Below are 19,231 nucleotides of genomic sequence, written 5' to 3'. Positions count from 1 at the left end.
AATCTATGAACAGCATTCGAACGTATGAGTCCTTATTGTCTAGGTGGGTGAGGGCCAGATGGAGGGTTGTGGTGATGGCATCGTCTGTTGAGCGGTTTGAGCGATCACGCAAACTGCAGTGGGTCTAGTGAGGGGGCAGCTGGGTCTTAATCTGCCTCATGACCGAGCCTCTCGAAGCACTTCATGATGATGGGTGTAAGTGCGACGGGACGGTAGTCGTTGAGGCAGGACACTGAAGACTTCTTTGGCATGGGGATGATGGTGGTGGCCTTGAAGCACGTTGGAACAACGGCGCTGCTCAGAGAGATGTTGAAGATGTCGGTAAGAACATCTGCTAGCTGGTCTGCACATCCTCTGAGCACTCTGCCAGGAATGTTGTCTGGTCCAGCAGCCTTCCGTGGGTTGACTCTACGTAGAGTTTTCCTCACATCTGCCGTGGTAAGACAGAGCACCTGGTCGTTGGGAGGAGGGGTGGACCTAGCTGTTCTTAGGGCTGCCTTATCGCCTGCTCTGAAGGCGGAGTCTCGGGATGTCAGCAGCGTGCGCACCTCCGCAGTCATCCACGGCTTCTGGTTGGAGCGTGTGGTGATGGTCTTGGAGAAAGTGACATCATCAATGCACTTGCTGATGTAGCTGGTCACTGATGCTGTGTATTCCTCCAAGTTGGTAGAGTCGCCATATGTTGCAGCCTCCCTGAACATGTGCCAGTCAGTACACTCAAAACAGTCCTGAAGAGCAGAGATGGCTCCTGCTGGCCAGGTTTTCACCTGCTTCTGAAGCGGTTTTGTGCGTCTGACGAGCGGTCTGTATGCTGGAATTAACATAACAGAGATGTGGTCTGAGTAGCCGAGGTGGGGCGGGGCTCCGCCCGATGCGCGCCTGGGATGTTTGTGTAAACAAGATCAAGCACGTTCAGCCCCTCTCATTGCAAAGTCCACATACTGATGGAATTTAGGGAGCACTGTCTTGAGATTTGCATGGTTGAAATCTCCGGCAACAATAAACAGTCCGTCGGGGTGAGCGTTCTGCAGTTCAGCTCATAGCCTCATACAGTTCACAGAGCTTCCTTAGCGTTAGTGCTGGGGAATGTAAACTCGGTTATGCAAACAGTGGTGAATTTCCGTGGTAGATAAAAAGGTCTGCATCTAACAGTCACAAGCTCCAACAGCGATGAACAGTAACTAGAGACTAGCATAGAGTTCTTGCACCATTCCGTGTTGATGTAAACACACAAGCCACCACCGTGAGTCTTACCGCAGAGAGCTGTATTTCTGTCGGCACGAAACGAGGCGAGCCCGTCTAGCTGAATGGCGGCATCCGGAACTCTGTCGCTGAGCCACGTCTCCATGAAAACAAAGACGCAGCAGTCTCTAAACTCACGCTGCGTAGCCTGCTGGAGTCGGATATAGTCCAGTTTATTGTCCAGGGAGCAAACATTTGAGAGCAGGATAGACGGGAGAGCCGGCCAGCTAGGGTTTGTTTTTAGCCTAGCATGGACCCCGCCCTCTTTCCGCCTTCGCTTCTCGCACACCGCTTACGACGTCCTCTCCCCCGGCCATGGGCATCAGGCGACGCCGAGGGCTGGAGGCCTGGTCTCCGCAGCAAGCCGAGTACGCGTAGCGCCTCCTGCAGGTCATCATGCAGTTTGGTTTTTGCATGAGTCTTATATTTCAGTAGTGTCTGGCGATGGTAGACACGAATACCGGTTGCTCCGATGTCCATGTGTTGCAAAAGTCTGGCTTTTTTAACAAAAATAGCACCATTGTGGATCCGGAGTGGCCGCTGCGTGCTACCGCGCCGCCATCTTGGATCAGAACTTGAATAGGCTGGAGAATTATGTTGGAATTTGTGGAGTGGCATTAGCATGGTTTAGGTCATATTTAGCAGACCGCTACCACTTTGTCTATGTAAATGAGGAATTGTCAAACCAAACAAAAGTAAAAATATGGAGTGCCACAGGGATCAGTTTTAGGGCCTCTGCTTTTCTCCATGTATATGCTTCCCCTGGGAGATATTATCAGGAATCGTGGAATAAGTTTCCACTGCTATGCTGACGATACACAACTTTATATTTCTTCAAAACCTGATGAGATTTCACAATTCTCAAAATTAGCAGAGCGTATAAATTAAACAAAAGATTGGATGGCCAGAAATTTCCTTCTACTTAATTCTGACAAAACAGAGGTTATAATTATTGGACCAAAAAAACTCCGCTAAAATATAATTTGACTCTAGATGGATGTTCTGTTACATCATCTTCAACAGCGAAGAACTTAGGTGTTATATTTGATACCAATCTGTCCTTTGAAAATCAAATTACCAATGTTTGTAGAACAGCATTCTTCCACCTAAGAAATATTGCTAAATTAAGGCATATGCTCTCGGTTGCTGATGCCGAAAAACTAATTAATGTGTTCATAACCTCAAGACTAGATTATTGTAATGCATTACTGGGAGGATGTCCAGCAAGATCAATAAATAAACTTCAATTGGTTCAAAATGCAGCAGCCAGAGTGCTGACGAGAACCAAGAAATATGATCATATTAGCCCCATTTTATCATCGTTACATTGTTACCTGTTAAATTCCGTATTGATTTTAAAATTCTGTTAACTACATACAAAGCTTTGAATGGTCTAGCTCCGCAGTACTTAAGTGATCTTTTACCACGCTATATTCCATCACGTTCATTACGATCGCAAAATTCTGGCCTATTAATAGTTCCTAGAATATCAAAATCCACTAAAGGAGGAAGATCCTTTTCATATTTGGCTCCTAAACTATGGAATAGTCTCCCAAACACTGTTCGAGATGCAGACACACTCTCTCAGTTTAAGTCTAGACTAAAGACTCATCTATTTAGTCAGGCATACACCTAATTTATCCTCCAACCCACAATTAGGCTGCTTTAGTTGGGTCTGCCGGAACCAGAAACCAGAAACATTGAGCATGATCTCGAACTCTGCAATAAATTGAATGGCATCTACGCTTACATCTTTTTATTTGATTCCCTGTCTCAACCTCGGGACTCCTATCCTGAGGTCACCAGAACCGGCTGGATCCAGCACCATTCCTGCTTCATGTTGGACTCCACTGCTACATGTCGCAGAATGATGATGACTACATGCAGCCGGTGCCAGCCAAACATCACTTCAATCTATTATGACGGACTTCAGAGGATGAAATGATGCCAACTCCAACCTGCATCACCTCGGTCTATTGATGGACTACGATCCTGAAATGGAATGCTTAGACTAACTATTGCCAACAAAAGCCTTCATCAGCCAATTAACAAGGACAATTGCATCTATGTGAACTTCTGCAATTAATCTAGATGGACTTCAAAGACTTTGGTCATTAATCTTACAGTTCAAACACAATAGATGTTTAATCACTGACCCTTAACACTTAGTTAAAAAATTTTAAACCATGATTTTACCTATACATAATTAATATTTACAATACATTCATAATGTTAGCCAGAGGGGAACTGGCCCCCACAGTGAGTCTGGTTTCTCCCAAGGTTATTTTTCTCCATTAATCTACATCTTATGGAGTTTTGTGTTCCTTGCCACAGTCGCCTACAGCTTGCTCACTGGGGTTATTAATACAATTATCATTTAATTATTTTTAAACACTATTAAAAATCGTATTTTATCTAAATTACACAATGATGATTAATCGACTTTATAGACATTACAGTTTTATCGTCTGTTAATGCTGATCTTCTGTAAAGCTGCTTTGAAATGGTGTGTGTTGTGAAAGGCGCTATATAAATAAAATTGACTTGACTTGACTTCAAGCTGAACTGGTTGCTTTAACAGAAGCATGTAAACTTATGGTAGACAAATGTGTGACAAAATACACAGATTAGCGTTATGCCTTTGGGGTAACACACGATTTTGGTGCGTTATGGAAGCACAGAAAAGTTTTGAAGTCAGATGGTCGACCAATATTAAATGCGTCTCTTGTGTCTGAGCATTTGGAGGCCGTTCTTTTACCAGACAAGGTCGCGATTTGCAAATGCGCAGCGCACACTAATGATAACAGTTCAGTCTCAACCAGAAACGCACGAGCAGACGCGGCAGCGAAGGCTGAGGCAGCGATGGAGTCAAAAGAGACTACGTGTGCTTTGATATCTGACAATAACCTCAACATTTGTTCTTGTTTATAGAGCATGCAAACTTTTTCCACAGGCAAGGAGAAAACCCGATGGAAGGCAGCTGGCTGTAGCACTAAGGAGAATGTGTGGATGAGCTGTGATGGCATGCTTTGTTTACCCAAACACTTCTTTCCTCATTATGGAAAGTTGATACATGGGTTAGACCATGTATCAAAAGAGGGGATGGTTGTGCAAATGAAAGAATTGTGGTTTGCTGAAATTTTTTGCAAAAGATGTGTTATTTGTAACACACATAATGTGACGAGAGGGATAAAAACACCTATAGTGTCTCAACCACCATCAGGGGGGCCTTTTGAGTATCTGATGATGGATTTCATCGAGTTAACCCCTTGTGGGAAACAGAAATACTGCCTGGTGATGGTTGACATGTGGTCCAAATGGGTTGAGGCCTTCCCAACCTCGAAACAAGACTCGGCAGCAGTAGCGAAGGCTCTTTTAACTGAGATTGTTCCGAGATGGGGAATGCCAAGGAAAATCAGCTCGGACAATGGGACACACTTTGTCAATAAAGCAGGTGGGTCAGTTTTTGGGAATTGACATGAGAACACACTGCAGTTATTGAGAGGGAGAATCAAACAATCAAGAACAAATTGGCTAAGTGCTGTGAGGAAACTGGGCTCACATGGGTTAAAGCACTCCCAATTGTGTTGATGTACATGAGAATGAGAAAAAGAGTCAAAACAAATTAAAGTCCATTTGAAATACTCTTTGGTAGACCACCATTCATGAGAATAGAGAGGGTAGACAAAGGCTGCCATCAACAGATCTGTGTGAGGATGACATGTTGAATTATTGCAAAGAAATGTCTTCTCTGTTGTCCAATGTTTGTGTTCAGGTGAAAAGCTGCATAAGATCAGGCCTGGCAATTTCGTTGTGATTCATGACCTGAAGAGCTGGAAGGAGAAAAGTTGGCTGGCACCATTCCAAGTGCTACTAACGACTCACTCGCCAGTGAAGGTCGCAGGGAGAGCTACGTGGGGGTTCATGCCAACCATTGCAGGAGAATCAGCAACAGGAAGAGATTGTTCCGAGTGAATGTCAATAAACGCCGAAGTCAAGTCTGAACACCAAGTACCACTATCAGTGGAGGAGCAAGGCCAACCACAGAGGATAACACGGCCTGTGTGCAGAGTGAACCCCATCGTGTGGTCACAAGCAGTAATCATCGTGAAAAGGTACGAACTGAAAAGGTTTAAAGCAGGATGTCTGACTGCAGGGAGAGAATCAACGTGAAGGACAGATCAGCGGACAATTGTACAGCCGTCATCAACGACAAAGAAGTCAACTTCACATGCCCATTCAGCAAGCCACATGAAGCTTCACCTGCAGCAGTGTGGGTGTGTGGCAACAGGGCATTTCATCGGATGCCAAAGAAATGGGCAGGGTGTTATTATCCAGCTTGGGTGAATGTGGGTACATCTGTGTATTTGCCAAACAAGGCACCCGGGGTGGGAAGAAAAAAAATAAATGTTGAAATTTTACCTGGGGTTTTACCAAAGCACTATGCAGCAATGTGGGGTGGTCATTGTTCTTAGGGGTGGGTACAACAGTAACAATTAATAAGATAAATGGGCTAGCATGGACAGTATTAGCAATAGCTAATAGCACAGAAAATGCTTTGACAATGATAAATGATGAAATGAAACAGTTAAGAGATGCAGTCATTCAAAACAGGTTGGTTCTTGATATGTTAACTGCAGAGAAAGGGGGAGTTTGCTAAATGTTTTTGGGAATGTCTTCTTGTTTCAATACTCCAGATTACAGCGACAACATCACGAATGTAATTGAACACATGAGAAAAGCCGCACAGGAGCCAGAACATATTGAGAGTACATGGGTTACTTGGTTTATGAATCTCTGGGGAGGATGGGGGTATTGGCTGATTCAAACTGTGTTACCAATTGACTGTTGATATTGTCATGTTTACCATGCATCATAATGTGTGTTTCCAGCTCAGTACAGAGACTGGTTAAAGCAGGGGTGTCTGTTCAAATGGTAAAAATAACAGTATATCCAGAGGATGATGAACACAAATATGATGATATGAGTAGCGAGAGCTACTGTGTAATGTGTTAAAATGAGGTATGTCTTTTCTTTCTGAGAATGTTTTGATATGTAAAGAGGGTTATAAGCAGCTGTCATCAAGGAGAGGGTATGAAATGAGGGATTTTGTTATACTTTATTCTTTGTATTTTTTTACAGTCTGCTGACATAACCAAAATGTTAAATTGATGTGTTTTCCTACTTAATCTGTACACTATTTCTTGTTTATACTGAGGTGACTGAGGGTCTGACTTTATGTTAGACGTGGAGTAACAGCATTTACTCATTTAGCCCGGCTTCAGATAAAGTCTTTACTTGCTTGCTAAGACTTAAGGGGACTATCCCCACAAAAAAAGCCTAAGCTGTTTTTTTCCCCTTTCCAAATGTTATTTCATAAATGTTTAAGAGAGTGATCATTTATGCGAAAATCAGAGAAGAAGAGTGTAAGTGTGATGATATGACTTAAAATTTGTCTCATTGTTTATTATTGTGATTGAATAAATCTGAATGATAAAAAGCGGGGAATTGTTGTAGAAATTTTGATGCTCATTGATCAGTAATAGTCATTATAGGGGAATGCCTCTGTGTCTGAGGGATGCAGAGGGGGAGGATCTGCTTCTGTCAGAAAACCTTTGGATAAAAGAGTATAAAATACAAGTCAGCCCTCCCCTCTGGGTCCCACTCATGGCACAGATTAACTCCTGTGTAATGACCGGGTCCTTCTTGCAAGAATAAATAATTTTAAAAGACTGTTTGAGTCAGAGTGTCTCTTACGCAGTGATAATGGTTGGTTGATAATTTTTTGCCACAACAACCAATCATGTGTTACAGCACTAGTAGATTCAGGAGCTGCATTGAACCTCATTCATAATCAGCTAGATACAAAATTCAATATCCCCACAATACCATGTATTCCTCCCATCCAAATCACTGCAGTAGATAATGCACCCATAGGCACAGGTCAGATAACCCATAAAACTATCCCTATCAAGATTCAATTAGGACTTTTCCACGTCGAGATTATAACCCTCTATGTCATCACCTCTCCTCACCACCCCATTATACAAGGATACCCATGGCTATCACTCCATGATCCATTGATCTCCTGGAGAAAAGGGGAATTGTTGCATTGGTCACCATTCTTTCAAAAGCATTGTCTGACCACTAAGTTAATAGTACCATGCCTGACCACGAGAATGGAGAGCCCCCAGTCTAACACCCATCCTTACTTCCCCAAGGAATATTCTGATTTCATAGAGGTATTTAGCAAAGACAAAGCCAACCAATTACCACCCCACAGACCTTGGGACTGTGCCCTAGACTTGCTAGTGGGTTCATCTCCCCCTAGAGGCAAGGCTTATCCTCTATCACTCCCTGAGTGATAGAGGATATCACAGGCAATGGAGGATTACATAGAGGAGGCACTAGCATCAGGCCTCATCCGTCCCTCTACATCACCAACCGCAGCTGGATTTTTCTTTGTGGAGAAGAAAGATGATGGACTCCGACCTTGTATAGATTACAGATCTCTGAATGCTATCACATTCAAATACCGCTATCCCCTGCCATTAGTCCCATCTGCCCTAGAACAACTAAGAGAAGCCAAGATCTTTACTAATTTGGATCTCAGAAGTGCCTACAACGTGGTCCGCATCAAGGAAGGGGATGAGTGGAAGACTGCATTTATTACCACTAGGGGGCACTATGAGTACTTAGTCATGCCTTGTGACCTTACCAATGCACCTTCAGTTTTCCAGTCATTTGTCAATTAAATTTTCAGAGATCTCATCAACAGCTGTGTAATTGTTTACATTGATGATATCCTTGTTTACTCCAAGACCAGGGAGGAACATATACAACAAGTCAAGACAGTTCTCAACAGTCTACTCCATCATCAGCTCTATGTGAAAGCAGAAAAATTTGAGTTTCACACCACAACCACAACCTTCTTAGGATATAACATCAGCCCCAAGGGAGTAGAGATGGATGAGTTCAAAATCAAGGCAGTCACTGAGTGACCAGCCCCCGCAACCGTCAAGGAATTACAACGATTTCTTGGGTTAGCAAAATTTTACAGGCAGTTCATAAGGAACTACAGCATTGTTGCAGCCCCTCTCACTGCATTACTCAGAGGAAAACCCAGGAAGTTGACATAGCCTGAGAGTGCACAAAGTGCTTTTGAAAAACATAAGTCTAGTTTCACCACTGCCCCCATTTTGAAACATCTAGATCCAGCCCTCCCCTTCATACTGGAAGTGGATGCTTCAGACTGTGGCATCGGAGCTGTACTCTCCCAGCGTCATGGTTCTCCAGGTAAACTCCACCCATGTTTTGTTTTTTTTCCGGAAACTCACCTCTGCAGAGACTAATTATGATGTATGAGGCAACAAGAATGGCAAAGCAGATGCCTTATCACGAAGACATGATCCAGTTCATTCCTCACCTCTCCCAGAACCAATTCTTACACAATTTGTCCTTATCGCGCCCATCCGTTGGGACATTATGGAGGAGATCCATCATGGACAACAAGATGAACCTCCACCTTCGGAATGTCCTCCAAATAGATAGTACGTACCCCAAAATCTCAGACAGAGGGTCTTACAGTGGGTGCACACTTCCTTAGGCTCTGGTCACTCAGGAATTCTAAGAACGGCAACATTGGTACATAAATCTTTCTGGTGGCCCACTCTCCTCCATGATGTTATTAATTATGTTAATGCCTGCCATGTCTGTGCACAAGTCAGAACCCCCCGTCTACTCCCAGGAGGGCTGCTGGAACCTCTGCCCATCCCTCAATGACCATGGTCAAATCTAGCAGTAGACTTTATCACAGATCTCCTTAATTCCATGGTTTTCACTGCCATCTGTGTCATTGTTGATGGTTTTTCTGTCATCTGATTCCCATGAAAGGTCTACCCACAGCTATGGAGACTGCAGAGGCCCTGTTTAACCAGGTTTCAGGGTGTATGGACTCAGGCCGTCCACCCTGAAATTCAGGCCGACCGCCGGAGGTGTCCCCACCCTAATTACCAACTTGGCCAGATGGTATGGCTTTCTACAAGGGATCTACGTCTAAGGCTACCTAGCAGGAAGCTCAGTCCAAGGTACGTAGGTCCCTTTAAGATACTAAGACAAATAAACTCAGTGACCTATAGACTAGAGCTTCCTGCTGATTACTGTATCTCTCCTTCCTTCCATGTATCCCTCCGGAAACCTGCACATCCTGCACTGTAACCTGTAACCACTGAATCCACACAACCTCCACCTTTGGAGATCGATGGATCCCCTGCTTACCTTGTCCGGGAGATCCTACATTCCCGAAGGAGGGCTAATCGACTACATTACCTTGTGGACTGGGTGGGTTACGGTCCTGAAGAGAGATCCTGGGTAGCAGCCTCAGTGCATACACACAACCATATTGCGAAGTAATGCCAGTTCATCTGCCTTACCAAGTGTTTTCCATTGCCTATTGTTTATGTCTCATGTTATTACCTTTTTGCCTGTTTATCTGGATTATGTCTTTTGGCTCATTGTTTTGCTTTGTCGCCTGTTTGGACTGCCTGCCTGTTATTGAATTACTGCCTGTTATTTCGACTTCTCTCTGCTCAGTACTTTGGATTTGGATTGCATGTTTGGCCGTAGCTGTAACCAATCAAACGATCTGCCTCAGTTGGACCATGTTTACCAAGTACACAATGGTGTAAGCACCATTAACCGTTAATGTTGTTTCACAATCCGCAGCTGCCAACAGTTTGTGTTTTTGTACATGTACGGAAAACCTTGCTAGTAACACAGAAAAATATTTTACAGGACAAATAATAATTTTCCAGGGCATTTAGGTATTTTTCAAATTTTCCATGACTTTTCCATGACTGGAAAACTGCATTGCAAAATGCCGATTTTCCAGGAAGCATGGGAATCACCAAACATTTAAACTTGTTAAAAGTTTAAGAATTAATTGATTGGACACCATTTTGATGATGAAATGAAATTAAACTCTAAAACAGTTCTGGAAAATAATAATAACAAAAAGGAAAACATGATTTGGTAAAGAATCAAATGATTTCAAATAAAAAATATTTCAGTAGGGTGCTATTTAAAAACACTTAAGCAATGCATTGTTCATTGAGAAACACATGAAGGAAACATGCATTTCTTTTCATTTATTATTTATTTGAAATGTAACTTTTAAATGAAACATTTTCATAAAATGTTCAAGCCAAATCTACGCCCTTGTCTAAATATGTTGATATTAATGTGCAGTGTTTTACCGGCCAACAACATTTAAAGTTCTAAATTATGTATAGAAGTCGCATCGGACTATAAGTTGCAAGACCATTCAGATCATGAATAAATTTGACTTTTATTCTGGAAAATATTGGAGTTGTTTGCTCCAAAAACGGTTTGTGTTGTGCCTTCATCACTACTCTTTGTGTTTTCAATTTGATTTTTTTACCTTTTCCCTTTTTATGGCGCTCTTCATGAGTAGAACAGTCCTCTTCAGCTCTGACTGCACCTCCAGATCTGCTTGGTTCTTCGTCCACTGGTGTTCCTTCTTCCGCATCATCATATTGTTCACATGTGAGATATTCTTCACGTTCTTCCTTAATTATCTTTGCTATTCTTTGAAACATCTGAGAGTGCCAGTCTGTAGTTCTTTCATCATAATGAAGATGTCCTCCTCCACAGATTTGTGCTAACTTAAGAACAGCATTAGTCTTCATCACAGAAGTAGCCATGGTGGCGTATGTCTTTTCATCAGTAGTCACGAGTATGGTGCGTTTAATGGCCTGATCACTGAATTCTTTCAGTACAGTTTTCACTCTGTTTCTGTCCTCATCACTGAAGTCTTTATTCTGCAGTACGAGTATGAACACATGAGGTCCTGGAGCAGACAGAGACACACACTCTCTCACTCTCTGTGTCATCTGATGATTTGAGATGTTTGGTTGGAGCAGATGAGGAGTGTTGATGACCATAATGTGTTTGCCTTCCACCTGACCTCCAATCACCTCAATCTGCTGTTCAACAAAAACTGGAGAAGCTCCCTTTTTATCTATTCTCAAGATGAAGTTTTTAACGCGGCTGTTTTCTGAAGCATTCTTCCCCAGCAGAACGAACCTCAAATCACTCACTGCAACAACACACATGATATACACATGTAAAGTGTGTCTCAACAGTTCAGCATCTGTAGTGCTTATAAAAATGATATTGAAGCACCACTGAACCTGCATTCAGTATATTCATATATCCTGACTATGCTTCTCAGTTTCTAATCAATCTCCTCTCTGATGGTCAGTGTTTTCTTATGTGGGTTAATATTGTCAAAGAAATGGGCTAACTGAAATTATTTTCAAAGTTGATCAAGACAGGTTTGTTAGTTAAAAAGGTTAAAAAGTCAAGTTTGTTCTTCAGATCTTATGGGGGAATTTGTGTCCAGTTAATAAGATGTTAAATAAACACCCCCTGAATATCTGAATTTTAAACTATAGTATTAATGGTGTTTACGATTGTTTTTCATATGAACATACTTGCAATGGCACTGCTATCTGAGATAAATGCAGACCAATGTTTGTCTCCATCAAGATTAACGAGCTCTGATATAAACTTTATATAAACAAACATCTTTAACCTCATTGAGAAAATGACCATCAAACATTTAACGTCACTTTCAGAATCAGTGAGGAACAAAATCAAAATCAATCAAAAACAAACTGACACCTGACAATGAAAACCTAAATTACAATTCAGTTTCATGGCAAGTAAGAAGCACTTATTTTTATAGTTATTATTATAATTGTTTAATAAATGACTGATTCTGGCCTGCATATTGTGAATATACTCACTATTTGGATAATCAAAATCAAAGCTTCCCCTTCTTCCTAAAAGAAGATAAAAGAGCAGACAATCACATGTAATTCAATTTGGCAAATCACAGTAATGAAAAGTCAAGGTAAGGCTGTGGGTCAGACATGGGCTAGTTTAAAGTTAGCTTCATGACAGAGTCTTATAGACTTCCTTTACATGACTTTAAAGCACTTTGTTAATATGCTTTTTACACTACACATCAGTCATGTGCTGGCCATCCGGGGCACTGGGACATTTCCCATTGGGCCGGTTGAGTACCGGTAATGGGCCAGTCTATTCAGTGAATGGGAACCCCCATTCACTACACTGGCATCCATCGGCCCACGGAGCAAAGTAGAGGGGGTCACACAGTCCAGCCGGTAAACACAGTGCGACCCAATGAATTCGACACAATCATCTGTCATACACCCGTGGGATATGGAAACCTCAAAGACTCTGTGCTTAAGCTGAAACCAGGTTAAACCAGCCTAACTCTCTACACAGCAATGACCAGGAAAACTGGAAGTCATTATAGGCTTTTCAGTTCATCAACACATTTACATGTACTATAGTAACACTAACTGAAGAAATGGTGTATATATGTATAATAAATGTTACGATTATTATTATAATATTGTATATTACTCTCCAGTCCATGAATTAAGGTATATTAGGGAGATATGAAGCACTTAAAAAAACTTTAGGATATTGTTTTTCATTTCAAATCACAGTGTGTTTTATTTTAGCAACCATAATTACATCTAATCATGAGGAGCATGCTTTTACCTGCGATTACTAGTGGCCGATGCCGATATCCAGAGAGTAGGGTGCCGATATTCAGAGAACAGGGTTCTGATATGCAGATATATCACACAATTTAATATAGTAAATAACAAGCATAATTATGTCGCACTATATTTACTCAAATTCACACAAAACAAAACAATTATGTTGTATTTTAAAAGGTAGATCGCAGTTTCTTCAGATTTCTGTTTAGTCATTGAATTTCAGTAATTTATTTGTGCATGAAGAAATTGTTAATATATCAGGAAGGAGAAATAACGGACACATTAGAGGTTGACTGATAGTGGAGTTTACAGATACTAATAACTAAGGTGGTGGAAAAGGCCAATAACCGATTAATTGGCCAATATTTTTTTAATACATTTAAAGAATGTAACAAAATGAGGATTTGGTTCAAAATGAAGGACTTTTAACTTTAAACAAGCCCGAAACACACCGGGGACTCTTATTTTGAAATGACAGAGGCTTGGCCCTGTTAAAATGCTCCATTATTTAAGTATTCATCAAATAAATCTTTTTATAGCCTATACTGTATATTTACCAAATAGAGGGTTTTGGTGTACTTTACCAGATGAGGTTTAATGAGGAATATTATTCACAAGATATGAAGTTGGAGACATGGTGTATGTGCTGACGGGACACATTTACATTTAATCACATTTTTCGGTGCATGTCCACATTAGCAATCACATTTACTCAAATAATACTGAATTAAACTAATTGTACATACAGTGATAATGAATATGACATTAACCTACAGCACAGGTGAAGCGCTGATCCAAATCCGATACTGTGTGTTAGTCATGTTCGTTACTGTCAAGCTCAAAAAATGACATATAAGAACCATTAAAACACAATTATAGTTCATATGACTCGTGCAATTTATTCAGAGCTATTTGAAGACGTGTGACAGCTCTGTGAATCACAAAAGGCTGTTTAATAAGTAAATATATAGTATGCGCAGCTCCAGCGTGTCAGTGAGGGGTTAAAAAGTGCACGATTAAAATATATTACTGTTGTAGTTAAAATTAAAAGTCAAAAATATTAATAATAATAATTTATTATTATTATTTGTTCACAAATTCAGTTGAATGGGTTACAAAAAGTAACTGTGTGAATGAAAAGTGAGCTGATGTCTTACACCTCGGCTCGGCTACTCAAACCACATCTCTGTTATGTTAATTCCAGCATACATACCGCTCGTCAGACGCACAAAACCGCTTCAGAAGCAGGTGAAAACCTGGCCAGCAGGAGCCATCTCTGCTCTTCAGGACTGTTTTGAGTGTACTGACTGGCACATGTTCAGGGAGGCTGCAACATATGGCGATTCTACCAACTTGGAGGAATACACAGCATCAGTGACCAGCTACATCAGCAAGTGCATTGATGATGTCACTTTCGCCAAGACCATCACCACACGCTCCAACCAGAAGCCGTGGATGACTGCGGAGGTGCGCACGCTGCTGAGGTCCGAGACTCGCCTTCAGAGCAGGCGATAAGGCAGCCCTAAGAACAGCTAGGGCCAAACTGTCACGGGCAATCAGAGAGGCAAAGCGCCGCACGCCCAGAGAATCCACAGTCACTTCCAGGACAGCGGTGACACGCGCGCATGTGGCAGGGCATCCAGGCCATCACCAACTACAGGACAACATCAGTTGCCTGTGACAAAGATGCCTCCCTTCCAGATGCGCTGAACGACTTCTACGCTCGGTTTGAAGTGCAGAACGACGTGATGGCGAGGAAGTCCACCCCTCCTCCCAACGACCAGGTGCTCTGTCTTACCACGGCAGATGTGAGGAAAACTCTATGTAGAGTCAACCCACGGAAGGCTGCTGGACCAGACAACATTCCTGGCAGAGTGCTCAGAGGATGTGCAGACCAGCTAGCAGATGTTCTTACCGACATCTTCAACATCTCTCTGAGCAGCGCCGTTGTTCCAACGTGCTTCAAGGCCACCACCATCATCCCCATGCCAAAGAAGTCTTTAGTGTCCTGCCTCAACGACTACCGTCCCGTCGCGACTTACACCCATCATCATGAAGTGCTTCGAGAGGCTCGTCATGAGGCAGATTAAGACCCAGCTGCCCCCTCACTAGACCCACTGCAGTTTGCGTATCGTTCAAACCGTTCAACGGATCGATGCCATCACCACAACCCTCCATCTGGCCCTCACCCACCTAGACAATAAGGACTCATACGTTCGAATGCTGTTCATAGATTTCAGCTCAGCATTCAACACAATCATTCCCCAGCACCTGATTGGAAAGCTGAACCTGCTGGGCCTGGACACCTCCCTCTGCAACTGGATCCTGGACTTCCTGACTGGGAGACCTCAGTCAGTCCGGATCGGGAACAGCATCTCCACCACCACCACACTGAGCACTGGGGCCCCCAGGGCTGTGTGCTCAGTCCACTGCTGTTCACTCTGCTGACTCACGACTGTGCAGCAATGCACAGCTCGAATCACATCATCAAGTTCGCCGATGACACGACCGTGGTGGGTCTCATCAGCACGAACAACGAGTCAGCATACAGAGAGGAGGTGCAGCGGCTGACGAACTGGTGTAGAGCCAACAACCTGTCCCTGAATGTCGACAAAACAAAAGAGATGGTTGTTGACTTTAGGAGAGCACAAGGTGAACACACTCCGCTGAACATCGACGGCTCCTCTGTGGAGATCGTCAAGAGCACCAAATTCCTTGGTGTTCACCTGGCGGAGAACCTCACCTGGTCCCTCAACACCAGCTCTATCACCAAGAAAGCCCAGCAGCGTCTCTACTTTCTTCGAAGGCTGAGGAAAGCACATCTCCCAACCCCCATCCTCACTACATTCTATAGACGGACTATTGAGAGCATCCTGAGCAGCTGCATCACTGCCTGGTTTGGGACTTGCACCGTTTCGGACCGCAAAGCCCTGCAGAGGATAGTGAGGACAGCTGAGAAGATCATTGGGGTCTCTCTTCCCTCCATCAAAGACATTTACAAAAAACACTGTATCCATAAAGCAACCAGCATTGTGGACTGACCCCACACACCCCTCACACAAACTCTTTACCCTCCTCCCGTCTGGCAAGAGGTACCGAAGCATTCGGGCCCTCACGGCCAGACTGTGTAACAGCTTCTTCCCCCAAGCCATCAGACTTTTCAATACTCAGAGACTGGTTTGACACACACGTGTCCTGAGTTGCACTTTAATAACTGTCACTTTATAACTGGCTGCTACCTCAATAACTGCTATGTGCATAGAACACTATCTCATAGTATGTTACGTTTACATTTTTAGAAACTGTCATCTTTTGCACTACTGAGTACTGGTCGGCGCTGCACTGTCTATTGTCCTGTTCATTGTCAGTAATTTGTTGTACTGTCCTGTAGTTTTTGCGCATGTTTGCACGTGCACTTTATATAGGTATATATAGGTAGTTTATATAGGTATTTTATTTCGTTGTGTAGTCTCATGTGGTCCTATGTTGGTCCTTTGTTGTTTTTATGTAGCACCATGGTCCTGGAGGAACGTTGTCTCGTTTTGCTGTGTACTGTACTAACTGTATATGGTTGAAACGACAATAAAAACCACTTGACTTGACTTGACAACTAAATTAACAAAAAAAGAGATCTGAATACTTAAAAGTCCAAATTTAAGTTTAAACAAAAAAAAACTTTTCTACTGATGACTTATTGTGGAATTCCTGTTAATTTTGCTGCTACATTATCCAGTGTTATAATTTAATAATAAGGTTAATTTAATCTTAATAATCTATACATTTATATTGAAATGATAGTTAGAGGTTTGTGTTTCTTTACATATTAAAGAGTTCCACACAATAATATAAAGATATTATCAACTGATAATGCCAAAAAAGCAACAACACTGGTATCGGATCGGGATTGATATCGGCTGATACTGAGATTTCCGATATTGGAATCTGATCGGAAGAGAAAAAGTGGTATCGGTGCATCCCTAATTCAAGCAGGTGATTTTCGGCTGATTCGTCCGATGCCGATAAAACACAGAATATCGGCTGATTTATCGGCCTCTGTGATACATCGGTCGACTAGTGATTACCATGATCTTACTAATACCACTTACATTCTGCATACTATGCCAGAACTATATATGGTACACCTACATTTACATAAGAGCAACAACAAAGCATGAAATCTGGATCCCATGAATTAAAGTTAAAGCCATGCCATTTAATTCTCTATTTGAGGAAATTTAAGGAAAACGTTAATTCAGTAATTAAGAGCCTGATGTAAGAAAAACAATATCAGTCCTACATAAAGTTACTTTTATTTACTTTTCAAATGTAATTGTAATTATTTAACGTTTTACAGGTTTTATTGTTGTTAAAATCTATAAATTAACAACTGTATCCCATCACAAAATCTTTACTGTCAAACATGCACGGATGGGTTTGATTTCTCCAGGCCGTTTTTTAGTCCCGGTCCAGCTCTACTACACTTAACCCGGGTTAAAACCTCTCAGGAGTGAAAGTCCAGATTTAAATCTGCTCAAATTAATCATCTGTTTTAAAGATCTTCAGAGTGTCGCAGTGATCACATCTTAATTAAAACTACAATATAAATACAGGAAGTAAACTTGTGTCATATTTACAGGCACTGACAGAAATCGAAAGTAAAACAGATTCAGCTTTTAACAGCAGCATGTTCCTGTAGGTATAAAGTTACCTTTTATCTCTGGTGTGTCGCTGGAGGATGCCATTATTCAGATTTCGGCAACTCTCCCGACTGCACCAGCGAAATCACAGACTAGAAATTTCGGAGCGAGAACGCGCTTGGCGCTCGTGCACATGTTCTTAAAGAGACAGTACCACTTTAACGTTTGTCATACATCACGTAAACTCAGTGTAAATGCTACAAATTTTGCATACAAAATGCATATATTTAAAGGGTCATGTTAATTATGAAATATTCTAACTTCATCACACACTTGAAATATTGATGAATTTGACAAATACAGTCGCTCCTACAGTATCTATGCAAGGCTTTGGTGAAATTCGGCAAAGAGTTCTGGCAGTTCTGGCTCATGCTGCTATATCTCATCTGAAGGATGGGGTGCGTTACATTTATATGAGTTCATCCTTACACCCTTTATCCTTAAAAGACTTTACCCTCCATTGTGAGCGTGAAGGGCTGAAAGGTGTGGGGCTCAAAAATAGTACTCATTTGGTCATTTTTGTGAAATTCTGTTTGCAGTGACGCTACAGCTTAGCTACCATTATTTGGCTTCCATCGAAAAGTCCTCCGAATCATTTAAACCTTTTCAAAGTGTTAAAAAAACGATATTACATTGACAGAATATTTAAATAAGCAACGAGTCATTTAAATTTAGCATTATGAAGCTTTCACGTGACTGAGCCGTTGAATTAGCCACGCCCCCTCATTCCAAAACTCCGCCCTCCAAAGATAATTTTTAGACCAAAACCGAGCAAAAGAGCAGCATTGTCAGCACTGTGGCTGGCAAATTCAACAGAGACACAACAGCGCCCTCACCTGACAAACATTATGAATGATAGCTTCAATGATCCACTTCATATGCAACACTGTGAGAACGAGCAAAATGACTGACAGGAGAAAAGTGTCAAAGCCCGCAGTCCACAGACACATTGCTGTTTGTTATACAAGGGGGCCTCGTATAAGCTGTGGGGCCCACATATTTAAGCATAAACAAAACAAAACAGTTCAAAGTTGATGAGCCGCGAGATCTTGCAGGTGTCTTGATCGAGACTGTAATGGCAAGAAGTACATCCGGTGTGTTCTCACCCAAAACTGATTAGATCGCTTCAGAAGACAATGATTAACCAACTGAAGTCTTATGGATTACTTTTATGCTGCCTTTGTGTTTTTTGTGCAAAGTTTTTGGACCCTGTTGACTTGCAATGTATGAACCAACAGAGCTGAAATATTCTTCAAAAATCTTCATTTGTGTTTAACTGTATCACTTGGGACATTCGCCCAAGCGGTCACTAGAGGTCACTAGGAGAATTAAGACTTCGGTGTTCCCATTGATTGATCCCAGATATGTCTTGTTGCCCTCCTGTTCTCTCTGTCTTTGTCAGTTGATAACCTGTATGGGTGTAACGGTTTGTTCTATGGTTATGTTTTTGAGTTTTAATTAAAGACGTCCCGGTCAGGAATCAGTCCAAATGTGTAGTGATGCGATTTTGCAGTGAACCAAACATTTGATTACTTCTGACTTAAAGGATAGGCTTACACCACTTGGGAAAAAGAGGTCTTAAATGTAAATCAAACTGTAAACATATAAAACCAAATATACACACACACACACACACACACACACGCATGCGCGCGCTGTAGGTAAAAACAGGGC

General features: G+C 42.0%; 1 protein-coding gene across 1 annotated transcript in view; it reads right to left on the bottom strand.

Moving 5' to 3' along the window:
- Nucleotides 1-17,664, bottom strand: part of LOC127647571 (myosin-11-like) — a 92,144-nt gene extending 74,480 nt beyond the window's left edge. Inside the window, exons 1-3 of the mRNA XM_052131895.1 lie at nucleotides 17,569-17,664; nucleotides 12,072-12,107; nucleotides 10,682-11,359 (exon numbers count right to left, since the gene is read on the bottom strand). Coding sequence (XP_051987855.1) covers nucleotides 10,682-11,359; nucleotides 12,072-12,107; nucleotides 17,569-17,602 — 748 coding nt within the window. The 5' untranslated portion in view covers nucleotides 17,603-17,664. The remainder of the gene's footprint in view (nucleotides 1-10,681; nucleotides 11,360-12,071; nucleotides 12,108-17,568) is intronic.
- Between the last annotated feature and the right edge of the window lie 1,567 nt (nucleotides 17,665-19,231).

The sequence above is a fragment of the Xyrauchen texanus genome, chromosome 8 (genome assembly GCF_025860055.1).
Source record: "Xyrauchen texanus isolate HMW12.3.18 chromosome 8, RBS_HiC_50CHRs, whole genome shotgun sequence".
In the NCBI taxonomy this organism is placed as follows: Eukaryota; Metazoa; Chordata; class Actinopteri; order Cypriniformes; family Catostomidae; genus Xyrauchen; species Xyrauchen texanus.
The sequence above is the reverse complement of the archived record's forward strand: the minus strand, read 5'-3'. Positions and strand labels throughout refer to the sequence as shown.